This window comes from Octopus sinensis, linkage group LG4, assembly GCF_006345805.1.
Source record: "Octopus sinensis linkage group LG4, ASM634580v1, whole genome shotgun sequence".
Lineage (NCBI taxonomy): Eukaryota > Metazoa > Mollusca > Cephalopoda > Octopoda > Octopodidae > Octopus > Octopus sinensis.
Window position 1 is genome coordinate 83,019,871 of NC_043000.1, and position 21,833 is coordinate 83,041,703.

Here is a 21,833-nt window from a genome sequence, read left to right on the forward strand (position 1 = left end):
ATAATATTTCAATAAGTGACTGGAGAGAAAAGATAAGTTGTCTACTAGGACATCGATAGTGATCAGAAAATAAATGCATATCAGGGATGATATCTTGAGTCAGAAAATTATCACCTACATTGTACATAGCAAATTTTATATCAACATTTGGATGTTGCAAGGAACCACAGAAAATTGCCTGAAATAAAGAAAGAAAGAAATCAAAACCATGCCTTGTGAAAAGAATGAGTTGTTATATTTGGAAATTTTTTTTAAATGGCTGGATGCTGAAATCTATGAATATATGTGAAGGCACAAGACTTTTAAACAGACTAAAGCAGTGGTACACATAACTGCAATCAATACATTTGTTATTACTGAATTTATAACTGTTAAGATTGCACAGTCTAGTAAATTAGTGCTTCAGTCTACTATTACCAAATATATTTGAAATGTAGTTGTTATAAAGTAGAAATGCATTTGAACATAAAGTAATTCTTTTTATTTGTCATTAACAAATTCTGTTTTAGGCATAGATGACTGAATAAGCACTGAAAAATGAAAGATTCTATATTAGCAAGATGACAATTTGAAAGCAGTTGTTTGGAGAACTACATCTATAATACTGATAAAGAAATTCTTTCCCAATGTATATACCAAGAGTATTATACAATACTGCAATAAAATATGGACAGTAAGAATCTTTAATGACTTGGAAATACCTCAGTATGATTTACTAAATGTACAATAGGTACTTTGAAGAAAACTAAAGAAAGGCTTAGTACATGCCTTTATGAATTATAAATACATTATCTCCTTATATCATTTATTGGCTGGACTATCAGATGTTCTTATACATCACTGGTCACAAAGCACTTTCATCCTTCCCTTAATTGGGCTCTTCTATTCTTCTTGAGCCTAAATTATTTGATTATGCCATCTTCCTATAATCTTGGAGGTCTTCTGATATCTTAAATCAGTTTTAAAGCAGTCTCATTTTCACCGATTAGGTAGTCCTCAGTCTCTCTTTTGCCTATCACTGTGATCCCATCTTTGTTCTTGAATGCTGTCACCTCCAATTCATGTAAATTTATATTTGAAACTGATGAAAGGAAATAAAGCCTCTGGAAAGGATGGTATAACAATGGAAATGTTGAGGGTGGAAAATAATTACTGTAGAAAATCCTTGCACACTAAGTTATAATGTTCTCAGTCACTTCTGTTGTTTATAGCAGTGCTTGAAAGTAAAGTGAGTAAAGTGTGGTCATCTCAGAAAGAACATTGGGTTTCAACTGTGCAGGATCTCCTTGACTGTGTTGAGGAAGATGATAATGTTTTGAAAACAGTCATAACAGGTGACAAATCATGAATCTATAGCTATGACCCTGAAACCAAAGTTCAGTCTTCATAATGGAAGAACCCAACAAGATTTCAAAATATCAAGGAAATCTAAAAGAATGCAACAAGGCAGCTGCTTGTTATTCCTAAAAAGGAGTTTCATCAATGGAAATGCCTCTAGATGGTTTTGAAAAGGATTAAATGCCGAATCAATATGTGTTATAGTTTTCTTTTTACAACAATAGTCCCAATAATTTTTGACCTTGTATACATTATTACATGTATATCATTATATATATTATCATATGTATCATCTATGTTATTATTATTTCAAACATATATAATTTAACTATTGTATAGAATTAATATATATATATATACTTTATTTAAGGCAGCAGAAAATTCAACAAAACCTGTTACTCTGAGTTTCCCATTGCCGTTCATCAGACAGTTTTTGCAATTCTAGCAAAAACTGTCCGATGAACGGCAATGGGAAACTCAGAGTAACAGGTTTTGTTGAATTTTCTGCTGCTTTAAATAAAGCATATTACTCTACCACTGGTATTTGAGTACTCTTTTTTCCACCTTGTTTCACATTTATGTGTTTACTCTGGTATATATATATATATATATATATATATATATATATATATATATATATATATATATATATATATATTACCATATAATAGTTAAATTTCATGAAATGATCCTTCAGTGTAATTACAACCATTCTTATGTAAAAATAACATTTATTCCCACACAAATCCACAAATTTCAGAAAAACATGTTATATGGCTTGTTAAATAGTTACACAACCTACCTTGTACATATGATAAGCTAAGAAGCAGAACTCCAACTGAAGACTGGTGTCAGTTACTATACAGTATCTGTAGATTAAGAGCAATAGCCAAAATTTTAGAAGTTACATAGTCATAATTACAAAGTAACAATCTGAAGCTGTTCAAGTTTTTAAGAGTGAAAATTAGAAAATGTAACAATTTCTGTTGTTAAAATACTACCAATTCAGTTGTAGAAACAGAATTCTTTGATGATGGTTACTTGGAAATAGAGAATACAGTTGGTACATGCATGAATGGCAAAATGGATTAGAGTGTTATTAGTCTTAGTTTCTCAAAATCTATATTCAGAAATAAGCTTAATGATCATCAAAGATCAGACTGATTGAAACAGAGTGTATTTGTAAATATTAAAAGTTTTTTCATCTCTGAAGATGAAGCTAATAATTTGAAAGATTATTTCCAAACTCTCCCATGTTGACAGAGTGATGCACCTGATATGTAGCCTGAAGTGAAAGTCTAAAGGAAATACATTGCAAGAATCCAAACCAAACTCCATTTCCTTCTCCAACCATACAGTAAACTTTGCTTCAGGATTTCATGAAACAAATGATGGCATTAAACTTGCCAGCTTGTTAGAGATCAAATATTGTGGGCCTATAAAATCATTTGAAACAAAAATACATTTTATAAGAAAAAATAAACATCTGTAAGAAGTAAATGAAAATGCTATTGTTTCTAAACTTAATTTTTAATTAAAAAAGTTGGGTTGTCATCATTAAAATTTATTTTAATAAGCTAAGGGAAAAAGAGCAGGGCTGATGATCTTTGCAAGCTCTCCAAGACAATTTAGAATAACGAACCTGCTGTACAGTCTGAAAACATGAGAAGGCAAATGTCTGAAAGGAATATCTAAATGGGGAAGTAATTTGGAGCAAATGGTGATATCAACCCTTTAACATTTAAATCAATAATATCCAGCCCAAATATTTTGCCTGTCTTGCATTCAAACTAGCCAGATTTGGCCTTTCACTCCTACCTTACAATGTAATTCTAAAATTAAACAATCACACCATCAAAATCCCCAAACTATGAAATAATGCACAATTAATTCAAAACAGTGTGAATGCATAATCATTGCATTTGGCAGATTAATCTAAACACTAAAGGGTTAAACTGGGTAAACATGTGAGGCCTCCCTTGTGGTAAATTTTTAGGTAGATTTAAAAAAAAAAGAGTTAGAAAAAGAATATTCAATTCTATACGAAACATAAAGGACATATTGATAGCCATTCAGCAAATCTTTATGATTACCTTGCAATGAATACTGCAACAGTGCCTCCAAGGAGACAACCCCAGATTCCACAGGTCTTCAATAAGTGAGCATCAGTATCATCTTGGTAGACACTTCTCCATTTGTTTACAGATTTTTTGTTTAATCGAAGAATTAGTTCAAGAGAATTATTCCAAGATTGGAAAGCTGCTCTAGTAGACAATTCACAGAAAGGTATTATTATTAAAAAAAAATGCAAAAACATGTCATTTATTTGCTGTCTAGTTTCTTTTAACAAATATTTTATTTAAAAACAGCTTAGATACAGTCCCAAAGTAGTGGGGAGAAGGAAAACTAATATTTAATTTTCCTTTTTTCACTTTTGCACTTTCAGTCATTGGACTATAGCCATGTTGGGATACCACATTGAAAGGTTATTTTTTTAGTTGAACAAGTCAACCCCAGTACTTACTCTTTAAAGCCTAGTTCTTAATCTATTGAAATTTATTTTACCAAAGTGCTAAGTTATAGGAACATAAACAAACCAACATTAGTTGTCATGCAGTGGAGGTAAGGATAAACTCAGACACAAACACACATATATACACGACAGGCTTCCAAACAGTTCCCATTTACCAAATTCACTCACGAGGCATCAGTTTAATAACACTGTATGACTGGGGTTCGTACAGTACCAGATAGAAACATCCTCTTGACAACTTCAGAATATAATAATATCTGTCAGAGCAATAACCCTCATACAAAGACAGATACAAGAGTGGCAAAAGATGATTTTATAACAGTGGCGACAAGGATAAACAATTCATGTAGAGTTAATAGAAACTCGAAGAGGATTTAAACAACTCATGAGAAATTGATAAACTCAACGAAGATTAGTCAATTCATGTGGAGTTAATAGAAACTCATTGAGGAGTTAACAAACTCACAAAGTTCTTGTGTAAATTTTATGAAAAATTGTAAAATCATGGAAGATTTATTAGCCGATTTGCTTGAGTGGTAAAAACAACAGCAGTTGAAAGAACAACAACAGCAGATACAACTGCAAGAGCAACAACAATTAATATTACAGCAACAAGTGCGGCAATTACTGAAGTTGTCAGGAAAGCCAGAAAAAGTGTTGTTGCGAGACTAAGTTGCGAATTCAATAACTGAATTCAAATACAAACTTGATGAAGGAGTTACCTTCAAAGCATACTACAGAAGGTAAGAACAAATCTTTGAGGAAGAATGTAAAGATTGGGATGACAAGATAAAAACTCATTTAATCTTGAGAAAACTGGTACCAGCAAAACATGAATGATACAGTAATTTTGTACTCCCAAGAAAACCATCAAACAAAGTTTAGTGATACAATAGATATATTGTGTAAGATTTTCAATGAAAAAAGCTCCTTGTTCAGCACACAGTAGAAGTATCTGAACATAGAGGAAAATAGTAATAAGGACTACATTACATATGTTGGTAGAGTAAACAGGGAACGCGAGAAGTTTAAGCTGGATGAATTAACTCCAGATATCTTCAAATGCCTGATTTTTACACAAGGACTAATTGCTGAAAAAGATGCAGAAATCAGAACTAGAATTCTTGCAAAGCTGGAGCAAAGCCAGGATGTAACCCTGCATAAGGATAACTAAATTAAAACACAACACAGAGGAAGTTGAACATAAAGATGGTTTCCAAGTAAAACCAGTGCGGAAGAGTCTGAATTGAGATAAAATGTTTTCTAAAAAGCACGACAAACATCAGGATATAAACCCATATTTTGCATGTGATGCACCTGAGGAAAAATTGTCCAGTTAAAAAGTGGAGTGTTTTCATTGTGGAAATATAGGACATATAAAGTTGCAATGTAAAATGAAAATGACAAAACGTCAGAACAATGAAAAATAAAATAGTATACCATTGGGAACAGAAAATTCATACATGTGAAAATTAAAAATACAAATGTAAAATTGAAGTTCAACACAGGGAGTGATGTGACTATTATAAACGAAAATATGTGGAAACATATCGGTAAGCTGAAATTAATTAAATCTAAAAAGGTAGCATATGGTATTATGAGAAAAAAATTATATTTTATCAGTGAATGTGTGTGTAACATAACATTTCAAGGTAAAACAAAAAAGGCTAAAGGCTAAGATGTATGTATTAAAACATTCACTTAATCTATTTGGCACAGAGTGGACAGAATTATTCAATTTATGGAATACATCAATAAGTGTTTTGTGTAGAAATATAGTTGCTTCAGTCAAAGGTTCAAATGAGGCCGAAAGATTGAAACAAAAAATTGCAGTAAAACACAATACACCTGTATGCAAGCCAAAATGAAATGAAAAATTGTCCGCAATAAAAGGTAAACATTGTTCAAAAGTAGATGTTCCATGGTTGAGACTATACATCGATGTAGTGAGTCCTTTAAATGGTTCTTACTACTTAGTGGCAGTTGATAGTTTTTCAAAATGGCCTGAAATTGTGTTAAAGACCAACTTCTCAACTGTGATAAATTTTTCACACATATTGTTTGCAAGATTTGGCATCCCACTCAAGATAGTGTTTGACGATGGAAAACAATTTGTGTCAAGTAGATTTTTTTAATTTTGTGAAATGTTTGTAGTAGAACATATAACTACAGTGCCATATCATCCCAGATCAAATGGACAGGCAGAACACTTTGTTGATACTTTCAAAAGAGCTTTAAGAAAAGCAAATAAGGAAAGCATGGATGAGGTAGCTTTTCAACAATTTTTAAGAGTGTACCATGTAACATCAAATCCGAATACACCAGCAGGTAGCTCACCAGTGGCGCTGATGTTTGCAAGGAAAGTAAAGTCAGTTTTTTTATAAATTGCTACCTAGCAAGAAAAGAAAAAGTGCCAGGGAAGACATAGCAGGATTTTTTAAAGTTGGTGACAAGGTGTATCTGAGGACATACACAAACAGAAAGCAGAACTGGGAAGAGAGTGAAATAATTAATACATGGGTAAAATGATGTATTGGGTAAAAAGTAGAAAAGGCATACAAAAAAGGCACAGGAACCAACTGAAAAAGGGAGTTACGGAAAGTGAACCAAAGAAGTTAGAGGAACCTATGGAATAGTTGTACAATACATTCCAAGTACCAGTGCCACTGCAAGTGATTGAACTCAGGTGTACAAGTGAAGGAAAAGAAAACATACAGAGTTCCTGAAAATAGATGCCAAGGGAAAAAAATATTGAATTGTACAAAACAAAAACCTCAAAATAGGGAGATGGGGTGAATAAAAATATTATCGCTAAATAAAATGATACTTCCTAAGAAAAACTTAAAAGGGGAGATGTTGTAGAGAATTAGTAATGATGGTAAACCCCTCCCAAGTGACAAGTGATATGAGTTAGTCACTATAAATAGGAGAATACATAGAGTATGTGTAGACTGTGTTGATATTCATGTATGTGCTGATATAGCAATTATACTGTGGTACCGAGTGGATGCTATAATGATCCAACCTTTTGAGGATAATAACGCTGTATGACTGGGGTTCATACAGTAACAGATAGAACCATCCTATCGATGACTTCGGAATATGACAATATTTGTCAGATTAACAACCATCGTACAAAGACAGATACAACAGTGGCAAAAGACTGCTTTATAACATACATACAACCTTTGAGTATTAAAAGTAAGTGTTACTTTCTGAGAAATACACTAATCTTACACTACAAGCAAAGAGTGCTGAGTTAAGGCTATGAGTTTATAGCCCAAGTGTGTGTGTCTGTCTGTGCTTTGTTTGTCTCCCATCACTGCTTGACAACTAGTGTTGGTTTATTTACATCCCTGTAACTTAGCAGTTCAGCAAAAGAAACTGACAGAAAGTACTAGGTTTAAAAAAAATAAGATCTGGGGTTCATTTACTTGACTAAACCTTTTGATGCAGTGCCCCAGCATGGATGCAGTGCAATGACTGAAACAAATAAAAGATAAAAAAGAAATACTAAATGACTTAAGAAAATTTGATTAATTCAAAGTGATATATTATCTTTAATCTTTTCCTTGTTTGAGTCATTTGACTGCAGTTATGCTGGGGCACTGCCTTGAAGAATTTTATAGTAGAGGACAGTTGCCCAAGGTGTCACACAGTGGGACTGAACCTGGAACCATGTGGTTGGGAAGCAAGCTTCTTATCACAGTCACACCTGCACCTATATCATTACTACTAAATAATAATATACTTTTAAAAAAGAGTTCTCAGCTAGAGGAGGACATAAATTCAAAGAATTTTCATGAAGACTTACTTCCTATCTCCAGATACCAATTGGACGTGACCCATCTCAGATAACAATTGGGCAGCAAGATCCTTCTCATTTTTATGCAATAAAAGTTCTGAAGGTAAAAAAACATTGTAAGTCATATAAAAATTAATTATAAAAATAAAATCAATCTATATTCTAGAGGAAAATAAACTAAATTTCTTTACTTGATATATAAAATTGTATCACATTAGCCTTTAATGCTCATAGACATAGAGCAAATGAGACCAAATAAACTTCTTTGGAGTAGGACAGTAGGCAGGTAGGCATAAGTAACATTCCCATAAAAACTGGTGATGCTAAGTTTTAACAGAGAAGTTAACTGAAGCATATAGAAATAAATGTTCTGGCAAGAGACAATAAAACACAGCAGTGGATATGAACTAACTCTCAATGGACAATTTGCATTGCCCGAGAGGGAGCACACACAAACACATGTATTAATGTGTATGTCTATTTATAAAGGATGCATCAGTTTTTTGAGGATACCTCTATCAAGAACTTTCTTCTAACTTGTTTTTTGTCTTACTTTGCAGATAAATGCCAGTTAACTCAGCAAATAAAAAGACACACAATAATTGTTGCCTTAAAAACACCACATAGTGATACAGAGATAGCTCGTTACCAGAAAGTTGCCCGATCCTTTATTGTCAAAGTCTAAAGGAAGCTGAAAGCCACTAATAGGAATCCAATAAAAGCAGCCAAGTGCAAAACATGCACATAATCCTAATACTACCTAATACAAAATGTCCAAGAAATAATCAACAAAACTCTAGAAAGCCAATCAAAGCCATTGCAAAGGACTCCAAGGTTTCGGAATGCATCATCAGAAGAGTTCTGCATAAGAGTATATGGTACAAGTCATGTGATATAGAGGGGTCAGATTATGGTTGAATGTGGCAAGAAAGAATCATTTGATCTGTGCAAAGCACTTGTTAAACAAGTGAAAACACAAAAGGCTGGAATGCTTTGGTTTTTCTCCAATGAGAAAAACTTTGATCATTTCCAAAAGATAAACTGAAAGAACAATAGATAGTTATGCAGGGACCTGAATGAGGTTCCAACAGTTATGCATATTAAGTTCCCAGCAATCATGATGGTTCTAGGAATCATCAGCAACGAGGGAGGTGTCATAACTCCTCACTCTCTTCACAAGGCTTAACAGTCAATGCCATTGTCTACAGAGAGGTACTGCAGAAAGTTGTGAGACCATAGACAGACAGACTATGAAATGGAGGACCATATGTCTTCCAACAAAACTCTGCACTGTCTCACAAGGCTAGGATAACCCAACTGTGGATGTGTGCCAATCTCTAAGATCCTGTTCTTCCAGACACATGACCGCCTAGCTTGCCAGACCTCAATCCATTGGACTATTACATATTGGTTGTAGTCAAGAGGGAGGTCAATCAATATCCTCATAACACTATACCATCTCTCAAGTCTGCCAAAGTCAGTACTATGTCCAAAATTGATAATGGTGATCTTATTCAGGCATGTCAACTCTTCCAATCTTATATTGAAGCAGCCATTGATGCTAACAGTGGATTCATTGAATAGGTGTAATAAAAGTATTCTCAGGATTATTTGTACCAATTTCTTTTTAAATACAGCCTTTCTTTGATGAGCTATGTGTCTTTTTCTAAATTCATACAAATGACCTTAGAAAAGAGATGCACCATATTTGTTTGTTTGTTTGTTTGTTTGTTGTTTGTTGTTTGTATGTATGTATGTATGTATGTATGTATGTATGTATGTGTGTGCATGTGTGTGTGAGTGTGTGTGTGTATGTGTGTGTGTGTGTATGTGTGGATGGATGGATGGATGGATGGAAATAAGCTCTCATCAAACCTTCCCCAACAACTCATTTTCCATTGCTCCATCAACCTTCAAACTGTTGTACTACTCATTCAGGTGGAATGTACGATACCATTTATCCTTTTACACTTTACATTGCATTGTCTCCCTATCACTGACCCTCATCATCTCCTCCACCTTCATGACTCATTCATATTTCCTTCACTTTCTACATAACTTTCCTACATTGCAAAGTTTGTCCTGGTAGGATTTAAGGTCAGAACTGAAAGTTACTACTGTGGCAACATATATTGTTGCAACTATCTGGAAAATTTCCCCAACAATCATGATACAAGCCTAGTACTTATGTAAGTGTGGGAGATGAGATGTTGTAGTATTAAAGAATTTTTCAGTAATACTAACAGGCTTCAACTGGAAAATGAAACAGGATCAAAGGCTTGGTTAACTGAGAGCTATGGTATCCCTAAATAATAGTGAGTAGATGTGGTTAAGTGTGTATGAAGGATACTATGGCTTTTACAGTTTAAGATATTTCAATAGTAAAATAAATCAAATTTCTACATTATTTACAATGAAGAAGTTAATGGTAATGGCATATTACGAATATGATAACAATATCTAATAGAGAGTGCAGAAGAAGGGTGTTAATGAATGATCCAACATACCTATGGTTTGTGAATATGATGTAATGACAGTGTCACTTAAGTTACTTGCATCAAAGCAGGATATTGTATCAGTAGGTGAGTCGAAATTTAAATGAAGATCAGGTGAAGGTAATGGCTCTAAAATATTTTCCAGAAATACATGTGGACATTTTATTTCAATTTCCTCTCCAGTTACCCTGCTGCTCTGTGCTGGAAAAAAAATAATCATCATCATCATTGGTGGAGGCAGGGCTAGTCAATTATATTGACCCCGGTCCTCAACTGAAATTTATTTTATCAACCCGAAGAGGATAAAAAACACTTCATTTGCATCTTCAAAATATACCATAAATGTTGAACTATATAACTGATCCAGAGATGTTCTTAATAAAGGTATATCTAGTATATATGAGGTGGTATCAAAAAGTTCCCAGACTAGTTCTGTAGCATGCCAACAGATGGCAGCATATGGTTGTGTGCACAGTGAGAGCTAATAGTGACCTTCATGAGGCAGTGTGCCAAGTGACATTGCTGCATGAAAATTTGTGCTTTTGTGATCATGTGTATGCTGTAGTCTGTGATTTTGTTATGGACAAGAACAAAGGGTCAACATGAAATTTTGCGTTAAGCTTGGGCAGTCTGCTACAGAGACATTGATCATGCTTCAACAAGCTTACAGTAATGTGGCAATGGGTTGTACGTAATGTATTGAATGGCACAAGCACTTCAAAAGCAAAAGAAAGTCCTTGGAAAGTGATGAATGATCTGTCAAAAGTGTCACCTCTGGAAATGTGGTATTGTGCATTGAGAATTTATCCCCAGGGCCAGACTGTCAATCAAGTGTTCTACTGTAATGTTTTAAAGCATTTGAGGGAGGACATTTGGTGAAAGCAACTGGATCCGTAGAGTAAAAAGAATAGGATTCTTCATGATGACAATGCACCCTGTCACTGAGCTCTCCTCACTTGAGAGTTTCTCACCCAAAACAACATGGTATTGCTTCCGCACCCATCCAATTCACCAGATTTAGTACCTGCAGACTTCCATCACTTCCCCAAGATGAAAATGTAGCTCAAAGGTCCCTGTTTTAACACCATTGTCAAGATGCAGAGTAAATCACAGAAGGTCCTCAACTCATTTACGGAAAACGACTGCCAGGCTGGATTCCAAAAGTGGCAGGAATGTGTATTGCTGCACAAGGTGACTATTTCAAAGGAGATAATGTAAAAACTTAGATAAATAAGTTATTTTTTTTATTAAACATAACTAGTCCAGGAACCTTTTGACACCACCTCATTTAATAAAGTATTGTTTGGTCTCTCTTGAAAATTTAATTTTCAAGAAAGAAATTAAATTATTTTTCACTGTTTATAAGCAATTTAGTGTGTAATGGAAGCACTGTCCAACAGATACATGCTTAATGCCTTTAGCCTTCATTGTTTTATTTTTTGTTTTCAGTTATTGGACATGGCCATGCTGAGGCACTACCCTGACAAATAAACAATTTGACCTCATTACTTATTTTTTAAAAATCTGGCACTTATATTCTCTTTTGTTGAACTGCTAATATACAGGAACAGAGAGAGAGAGAGAGAGAGAGAGAGAGAGTAGGTTTCTTTTAGTTTCTGTCTACCAAATCCATTCATAAGGCTTTGGTCAGTCAGCAACTACAGTAGAAGACATTTGGCCAAGGTAACATGAAGTGGAACCATGTGATTGGGATGTAAACTTCCTATCACAAAGTTATGCCTGCACCTATTTTTATGATGATGATGATGGTGATATATATATATATATATACAATCTTAATCATAGAATTGATCTCTAGCAGTTGATTCTTTTATTTAATATGTGATGATTCTTTAATACAGTATGGCTAGATGTACACAAGTCATATTCATGGCTTTTTACCAAAACCCATACCTGGATCTCAAAACAAATCATACAATAACAATGATTTTGGTCTTCTCCAAGCTTTTAGCAAAACCTGAGGAACTATCAACACTGCAATCTAACAAAGCTTATCAAATTGTACAGTACTCCTGTATCTTATAAAAATTATTGTACCAATATTTGTACCCTTTAATTCATCTGCTACAGATAGATTTTTGCATTATTTTATATCCTGGTGTTGGATAGATAATTTAACAAAGCAGTGGGAAGGAAAGTATTCACACAATGCAATACAATTATTGTTACACAAGGTTAAACGCTCTCAGTCATGGCTCACAGTGAACTGCTTGCCCTTCAATTGCTCACAGTTCTTTACTTTATAGCAATGTGTCTGTTCACTTTTAGTCACTTAAGGGTAGTCAGAATCCTTCCAAGACACATTAACAGTCCATAAGAGATATCTCCGGACAACTCCTATAATTAACTTGGCTTGCCTCTGTGGTTTTGCATTAAGTGTGATACACGTATTGCTATTTTCATTAAATAGTACTTTAGTTGTACATAACTGATTGTCTCTGATTGATTATCTGTCACCCTTGTATGTCAGCATACTATACTCATATACAATATTCATTAGAAGGTTTCATATTGTTTCTAGTCAAAGATTTGGGTTTTATGAAATCTTAAATATATGATTAAAATTTTTTAAATATATAAATAATGAATGGAAAGATGAACACAGCAATCCAGTTTTGTAAGATATACACCATCATTATCATCATTATTTTTACAGCTAGTTTTCCATGCTTGCATGGGTTGGATGGTTTTTGTTTGAAGCATATTTTTCAACAGCCCTTCCTCTCACAAACTCTCATCTTTTTCCAAGTAAGATAATATTTCTCCATGACCAGCCATGTTTCTAGGGTAGATTAGAAATGAAGAGCAGCACTTGCATGACGGTGACACTCATTTACAAAATATCAAATGAAATCAAGGCAAGGAGACAGTAAAAAAAAACAAAAAACATACACACACAGCAGGCATCTTTCAGTTTCCATCTACTAAATCTACTCACAAGGCTTTAGTCAGCTCAGAGCTATATTAGAAGACACTTGCAAGAGGTACCATGAAGAAGGACTGAAACTAAAACCATGTGGTTGGGAAGCAAACTTTTTACCAAACAGTAATACCTGCAGTTATTCACAAAAACATAATTTGACTTTGAGCTAAATCCAAGATCTCAAAATTTAGTTTTATAATGTTCAGCTAAAGAACACACCAATATATACAAGAAGAATATTTCAACTTACAATAAAATCTTCCAGCAATGTACAGATGCAGAAGTTGTCGACTATGATACACTGAGCGCACTGTATAATCACTTACTTCTACAACTGATTGAATGTACTTCCAACTGCTGTCAATATCTATCGGCACAGATATCAAGTTGAGTGCATCACCTTTAGTTTGTCAGCATTAAAGAAAACAATCATTGTTGAGTAAAAGTATCACAAAGAAAATAGATAGATATGTAAAGAGATCACTAAGAAAGAAAATGGAATAAAAATACTTTTATAACTGCTTTGAACATTATATTTTTACTCTTGTAAAGATATATTCATAACTCCAATGGAAGACTGCAATGAGGAGATTAATGAGAGCAAGAGGAGAAATTATACTGAGGTAGTGGTTTAGTGGTTTGAGTGTTGGACTCATGGTCGTATGATTGTGGTTTTCATTCTTGGGCCAGGTGACGCGCTGTGTTCTTGAACAAAACACTTCATTTCATCTTGCTCAAGTCCACTCAGCTGGTAAAAATGAGTCATCCTGCACTGGATCAATGTCCCATCCAGGCGGGGAATGAAACTGGGAAACTGGCCCTTATGAGTTGGTATGACTTAAGAAGGTAACTTTACCTTTTTTTAAATTATGCCAAAGCAATGGCTGGCAAGCAAGGTGTGATCCCATCAAGGTCATCAGTTTGGTTGTAGAGGTCATCAGAGATTGCTTCAAGGTGACTATGGAATGGGTAGTGCTACTAGGGATAATGCTAACTGGACACAAGCTAGGGTCTAGGAAACATCACCAATGATGTGTCTGGGTTCATCATAGAATGCTTTATGGCAAAACACTTTAGTTGGTGAGTCAATTCAGTCTGACAGAGCCCATTTCTCTCAATAACACATTTAAACATACAAAATATTATTTTATATTCCCACAGATTAGCTTCATGATGTTCATAACAAATATCAAATTAGTTGTTAGTCATACTATTTTATTAGTTTTGTAGATAATTAAAGCAATTTTAGCAAAGTACAATTTATATAATTTAAAATTTGTTCTAGCAACATAATTCAAGGTTGGCAACTAAATACTACCCTCAATTAACAACAGAGTTTAAAAAATTGAAATGTTTGTTTATCAAATTTAGTTTGTTAATTCAATATTTTTATTTCTTTTTAATATAAATAATTACAATTGAACTTTTGGCAAAAACTCAGTTTACTTATTTCGAAATTCTGTTTACACATATATCATCATCATCATCATCATCATCATCATCATTTAACGTCCGCTTTCCATGCTGGCATGGGTTGGACGATTTTGACTGAGGGCTGGTGAGCCAGATGGCTGCACCAGGCTCCAATCTTGATCTGGTAGAGTTTCTACAGCTGGATGCCCTTCCTAACACCAACCACTCCGAGAGTGTAGTGGGTGCTTTTTACGTGCCACCTGCATGGGGGCCAGTCAGGCGGCACTGGCAATGACCTCGTTCGAATCTTTTTACACGTGCCACTGGCACAGGTGCCTGTGAATCGATGTTGGTAACAATCACGCTCGAATGGTGCCCTTTTACGTGCCATGGGTATGGAAGCCAGTTGGCTGCTCTGGCAACGATCACGCTCGGAAAGTTCTCTTGGCACCCTACTAGCACAGGCATAAGTGCCAGTAAGGCGACGCTGGTAACGATCATACTCGAGTAGCCGCTCTGTCAATGATCACACTCGTATGGTGCTCTTTGCACCCCACTAGCACCAGTGCCAGTTATCTAATTGATTTTGATTTTGATTTTGATTTCACTTGCCTCAACAGGTCTTCGCAAGCAGAGTATAGTTACCAAAGAAGGAAAGGTATGCATAAGTGGGCTGGTTATGTTCCTGGCATAGGCCACAGGTTATGGTCTCATTTGGCTTGCCGGGTCTTCTCGAACATAGCATATTTCCAAAAGTCTCGGTTGCTAGTCATTTCCTTGGTGAGGCCTAATGTTCGAAGGTTGTGCTTCACTACTTCATCCCAGGTCTTCCTGGGTCTACCTCTTCCACAGGTTCCCTCAACTGCTAAGGTGTGGCACTTTTTCACGCAGCTATCCTTATCCTTTCTTGTCACATGACCATACAAGTGCAGTCGTCTCTCTTGCACACCACATCTAATGCTTCTTAGGTCCAACTTTTCTCTCAAGGTACTTACACTCTATCAAGTATGCACACTGACATTACACATCCATCGGATCATACTGGCTTCATTCCTTGCGAGCTTACACATGTCCTCAGCAGTCACAGCCCATGTTTCACTGCCGTGTAGCATGGCTGTTCATACACATGCATCATACAGTCTACCTTTTACTCTGAGCGAGAGGCCCTTTGTCACCAGCAGAGGTAAGAGCTCTCTGAACTTTGCCCAAGCTATTCTTATTCTAGCAGCTACACTTTCAGCGCACCCTCTTTCGCTATTAATTTGGTCACCTAGATAACGGAAGCTATCAACTACTTCTAGTTTTTCTCCCTGGAAGTCCTACTTATTAGGACTTTGGTTTTAGCTAGGTTGATTTTAAGGCCCTTCGATTCTAATCCTTGTTTCTACACTTAAAACTTCTCCTCTAGTTCTGATAGTGACTCAGCAATTAGAGCAAGGTCATCAGCATAGTGGAGCTCCCAGGGGCATCCTGTCTTGAATTCCTCCGTTATTGCCTGGAGGACTACGATAAATAGGAGGGGGCTAAGGACTGAACCTTGGTAGACCCCAACCTCCACCCGGAATTCTTCACTGTACTCATTGCCAACCCTCACCTTACTAACAGCATCCCTGTACAGGGCACGCACAGCTCTCACTAACCATTCATCTATCCCTAGTTTCCTCATTGACCACCAGATAAGGGATCGGGGGACCCTGTCAAAGGCTTTCTCCATGTCAACGAAAGCCAGGTACAGGGGCTTATCTTTGGCTAGGTATTTCTCCTGCAGCTGTCTCACCAGAAATATGGCATCAGTGGTGCTTTCCCTGGCACGAAACCAAACTGCATCTCATCCAAGTTGATTCTCTCCCTAATCGGTTGGGCTATGACCCTCTCCGTAACCTTCATTACCTGATCCAACAGCTTGATACCTCTGTAATTATTTGTATCTAGGGCATCACCTTTACCTTTGTAGCAGTTGACTATTATGCTGCTACACCAGTCATTGGGTATGACTCCTTCGTGTATCACCTGGCTAACTATACAGGTGACTAGGATATAGCCAACACTACCAGATATTTTGAGCATCTCTGCAGTAATTCCTGATGGGCTTGGGGCTTTCCCTGTCTTCATGATTATAATTGCCTTAACTACCAAAGAACTATCAACTCGGATAGCTGGTCCCTCTGTTGGGTCGACATTTGGCAGACTCTCTTTATCCTATTCATTTTCTTTATTCAGCAACCTTTCATAGTGGCATCTCCAAACCTCTCTCTTTGTATCCTCATTTAGCGCAAGTGAACCATCATCCATGCGAACACATTTCTCACCAACCACATCACGATTCTCTCTCACACACTGTCTTGCAACGCGAAATACCTCAAGTCTTCGGTCCTCACGGCGCAGAACATTGGCAAATTTTTTCTTATCTGCTTCCCCTCTGGCTAAATAAACCTGCCTCCTAGCTTCTCTTCTGGCAGTCTGATACACTTTCTGCTACCACCGTTCTTCCAGTCCTTCCAAGCCTGTTTCTTTTGTCTAATAGCCTTGTCAACAACATTGTTCCACCACCACCACGTTATTTTGGGTTGAGAGGGAGCTTTGCACCATCCACAGAGCTGGACGGTGGCCCTTAGCAGGTTGTCCCGTAGGAACCTCCAGTTGTCTTCTATACCATGTGAAGCTATATCCCCTTCTATTTCATCAAAGGCTCTGAGTAATATGTCTCTAAATCTCTGTCTGTTAGCAGGTTCTTTAAGTCTCCAGACCCGTCTTCTCCTTGCGGGTCATCTTCTGGGCATCCATTTAGCCCTGATCCTGAAGTCACTAACTACCAGTCTATGTTGTGGGGTACATTCTTTGCCAGGGAAGGTTTTGGCATTATAAGCAGCCATCTTTCCCTTTTTCTGGTGAGGATGTAGTCAATCTGACTAGTGTGTCTGCCAGATCGGTTGGTGACTATATGGCTGGCAGGTTTTCTGAAGTTAGTATTGCAAACCATAAGATCATTTGCATCACAGAACTACAGCAGCCTGGTTCCCTCCTCATTGTGAGAGCCAAAACCGTAGCCTCCATGTATGCCATGGAAGCCCCCAACATGTTGTCCTGCATGTCCATTGAAGTCACCAGCCACAAAGAGAAGGTCCCTGTTATTCGTCAATGTGGTAGTCTGCAAGAGGGTGTCATAGTATCGGTCTTTCTGTCCATCGGGTAGCCCTGGCTGAGGGGCATAGGCCGAGATAATGGTTGCTAACCCATGATGGAGCACTAATCTAATCTTAAGTATTCTGCCGCATACTCTGACTACCTCAATTACCTTATCTACCCATTTCTCTGCAAGAAGTATACCCACACCCCCAACCCCGTCAGTGTTCCCTGCCCAGAAAATCTTGTACCTGTGTTTTTTGCCTGTGAGGAATGTAGCAGAACCTCCTCTCCACCTTACTTCTTGGATGCAGCACATATTGACACATCTCCGTTCAAGCAACTCAACAATCTCACCGGACCTACCTTTCAGTATGCCGACATTGAGAGTGCCAACCCTGAGGGTGTGGGAGGTATAGGCCCTAGAGACCCTGGGACGGCGGACAGAGCCGTCATGTACCTGAAAAGAGAGCTCGCATTTGGCAGAATTCATAACAACGATAGTCTTAAGCTCAACCTGCATACACTACACTATTATATTTTGCACTGTATGATCACTACCTTATATAGTAGGGGTGGGTATGGCGTAAGGACTTCAGAAGTGTTCATGGGAGGCAACCAAAGATGACAAAATAAGGATTTCCGGTATAGGTGGAGGGGGTGGGAAGGTGGGCGAACCGCAAACTAACAAACATGTGCTAGGAGTTGTAAGAGAGAGATAGAGAGGCAGACAGGGTGACGTGGGAGTTATGGCTTCAGGGATTTTTGGAGAAAGATAAAATTTGAGACGTGTGGTTGTTATCTCAGCCATCAACAAGTAAGAACAAAAAAAATAGAACTGAAATGAAATGCGTGAGCTAAAGTTAAGACAGAAGAATAGAACTATATTTACAGACAGAATAAGATAGAAGAGAGGGGAGATGATAATAATAAGGGTTTACAATGAAAAATACTGACAGAAATACAATGAAATGTAATTAATGACAAGTTGAATTTAAATCGCTTATCTGGGGTTTTTCATCCTCTGAGATACGTATTTCACAGCCAAGGAATTGAGGTGTAGTAGAGAGGGTCCGTGGCAAGCTTTAGTTTATATAGGATGGTAGGTGGGGAAGTAGGAAGTAGGTCTTGGCTAAACTAAAGTAATCAAAGGAGAGGGAGAAAGACACATAGTGATACAGAGAGGGGAAGTTATAAGACTTATAAATTGACTTACTTTGTCTAAGCTTTATTTCAAACCATACCTGTATGATGTAACAACACACTTATTACAACTGATAGGAAAGGCAATATTGGAGCCTCTACAAAACTGCTCAACCTCCTTAAAATAGCAGCCTCAAACTACATTCTACCTTCTTGAAAAAAGAAAGAACATAATGGATAATGTAATCATGGATACATTGTCTTTCATTTTTTATGTCTTTGTTTGGTGAAGAAGATTTATTCATGGATACTCCATGACTAGTTATGAAGTATTTCATCATATTTATGTAAGTTGTATATTATTCTAAAGTATTCCATCATTCAATTCAATAAGGACAATATGTAAAAATGGAAATAACTTTATTCTGATATCTTACCTTTGTTGGTATTATAACTGCGTGCATCAAGATAAGTACCCAAAGGAACAGGCTTAGGTTTAGTTGCAGAGACTTTTAGCTGTAGATTCAAATATTTCTTGGTATTGAGACTCCCATCAGGGTTGTTAACAAGTTGTTCTAAACCAGCTGCTACAAAGGCCTTTTCAGAATTACACTGTTTCTCAAGGTGAAGTTGAGCATTAACTAACAGAGGAAATGTAAATTCAGCAAATTTCTCACTGAAAACCATAAAGATGAATAATTGCACTGAATAGAATAATTAACTGTTTCTTTTATATTTTCATAAAACAATGAATTTAGAATGGTCATTATGATGTTCATTCACATTCACAAATTCCATCACTTGTTTCATAAGTTTTACCAGTTTTTCACATGTGGAAAACCGATCTTATTAAAATGGGCATCTAATCCTTATTTGAATGTGAAACCATAAAACAAACATGATAATGTTTTATTGAATTATTTCTTCTATGACCTACATCATCATACAAAAACCTTTCTTCTTTATGTATAGGTAGATTCTTCAGTTAAATATTACAAAAGTACATCACAAGAAAAGAAATTTGACATTATTAAATAGTCAAATAATAATTATTTTTCCTAAACTTAAAATATTTCATGTAGAAAACGGAAGCTGTGTAACTGTAGCTGTTTCAGCTTACATGTCAAATGATTTTGCATGTTTAGCTACCTCCTCTGAGATTACATCATTCAGATGAACATGCTTTTGGGGTGGTGGTTGTTGGATGGTTTTCACAAGAGGGCCCCTGGTCCCCTCAAGTCATATATTCTAGTCATCAGAATATTGTGAAACTGGACAGTGATTAACTTGCAGTAGGTATTCACCTACATAGCTAGAAAGGCTAAGATTACCAGCAGCTGTCACATTCCACACTAATTGAGTACTGGATTTGAGTAAGCAACAAGGGCCTATCACTCCCAAATTACTCTTAACAGTGCTCACATTCACTATCTCCAATATTTCTATGTCTCCATGCACTGTTGCTAGATAGTTGTTAACCCTGTATTAGGTTAAACAAGTTATTTATCTGATCTTGCTTCTTGTCCCACTCAGTTTCTTACAATACTCCTCACCAGGTTGATGGGTGTGAGCAAATTTAATTGATGATGACTATGGGACAAGTACTGAATTACATGTTTTTGGTAGTACTCAGAGTGGTACATTTAGAATGACCACAATTGTGGCTATGTAAGTAATTCTGGGGCCAGACTTGTGACAGAGATTTACATTTACAAGTGGAAACATTCAAGCTAAATGAAAATATCAACTGAATTACTCAGTGAAACTATTTCCCATTTTATCTATAGTTAATGCATTGTTGTTTTATTTAATAATTTTTAATAAACAATTTTTGTGGGGTTCATTCTTAAATAATGTGATCTTGTTTTGATTAAAACTGTAATTCTTCTCATTACAACACATTCAAAATTAATGTGATTTCTAATTTTTCTTTGTTTTTAACTATTTTCTCAGCAAACTATATTTTCCAATGCTTAGTTTTTTTCTCAAATATTGCAAATTTTTCTATAATCGCAAAGAAACTCATATTGAAAATGTTAACTAAAAAATTGTGGAGGTTTTTAAAGTACTATTCTGATTATCAAAAGTTATTCATGAATATGGGTAATACCAGTTACTTGTTACCAGTGCAAAATTAATTACAGAAAATAATATTAAAATATTTTTACATATTTATTTTGCAAGATTTCTGATGTGAAATTGCATGTTGAAACAGATATTTCGGGATGGTCATTTTCTTTTTTTTTTTGGGGGGCAAATAAACACACACACACAGTATATTTGTTCTTCACTTGTTTATTATTGTTCATATTTTGTATCCTTTGCCAAGAAATCTTTAGTCACATATCCTGTGACCTCTTCAGGGGCTCTCCATCCCATGTGTCTCCTCCTGTTCTGTTTAGTCCACGTGGAATATACAGAATGAATGATTTCCAGACAAAGGGCATAAAATAAGAACAATAATAAACCTGAAGTAAAAAACAAAAGTATGGTGTGTGTGTTTATTTGGCATGTATGCATGCATACATACATACATGCATGATAGTCTTCTTTCAGTTTCTGCCTACCAAATCCACTCACAAGGCTTTAGTTGGCTAAGACTATAGTAAAAGACACTTACCCAAGATACAATGTGGTGGGACTGAACCCAGAATCATGTGGTTGGGAAGCAAGCTTCTTACTACACAGCCACATCTGTGTCATAAAATGTTTATGTTATGCTATGAAGTTTTACATATATTATTCTATCATACATAGAGTTATGCTATATAAAACAATAAATTATATCATAATCAATTTCCAGCATGCTGGCCTTGTTTGGCAAAAGCAGATGCAAAGTTAATTCAAATATCATGCTGTAGATACCATGAGAGAAACTTACATACAGGCTTTTGGTGCAAAATGCACTCTTGTTTATACCATTAGTGGCGAAATAAATCCCCTCAACCTTCAGTGCTGAAACCACCCATCACATGTATTCAACCTTCTTTGGCCTTATCAATAATGGACATTCAACTGTTAGAGATAGTAGCAACCTAT

General features: G+C 36.0%; 1 protein-coding gene across 1 annotated transcript in view; it reads right to left on the reverse strand.

Moving 5' to 3' along the window:
* Positions 1–21,833, reverse strand: part of LOC115210519 (cilia- and flagella-associated protein 54-like) — a 229,776-nt gene that overhangs the window by 50,835 nt on the left and 157,108 nt on the right. The window contains exons 39-45 of the mRNA XM_036502203.1: positions 19,232–19,470; positions 13,366–13,521; positions 10,184–10,372; positions 7,686–7,773; positions 3,432–3,602; positions 2,141–2,207; positions 1–178 (exon numbers count right to left, since the gene is read on the reverse strand). The exon at positions 1–178 is cut by the window's left edge and continues 23 nt beyond it. Of these exons, the coding sequence (XP_036358096.1) occupies positions 1–178; positions 2,141–2,207; positions 3,432–3,602; positions 7,686–7,773; positions 10,184–10,372; positions 13,366–13,521; positions 19,232–19,470 (1,088 nt within the window). The remainder of the gene's footprint in view (positions 179–2,140; positions 2,208–3,431; positions 3,603–7,685; positions 7,774–10,183; positions 10,373–13,365; positions 13,522–19,231; positions 19,471–21,833) is intronic.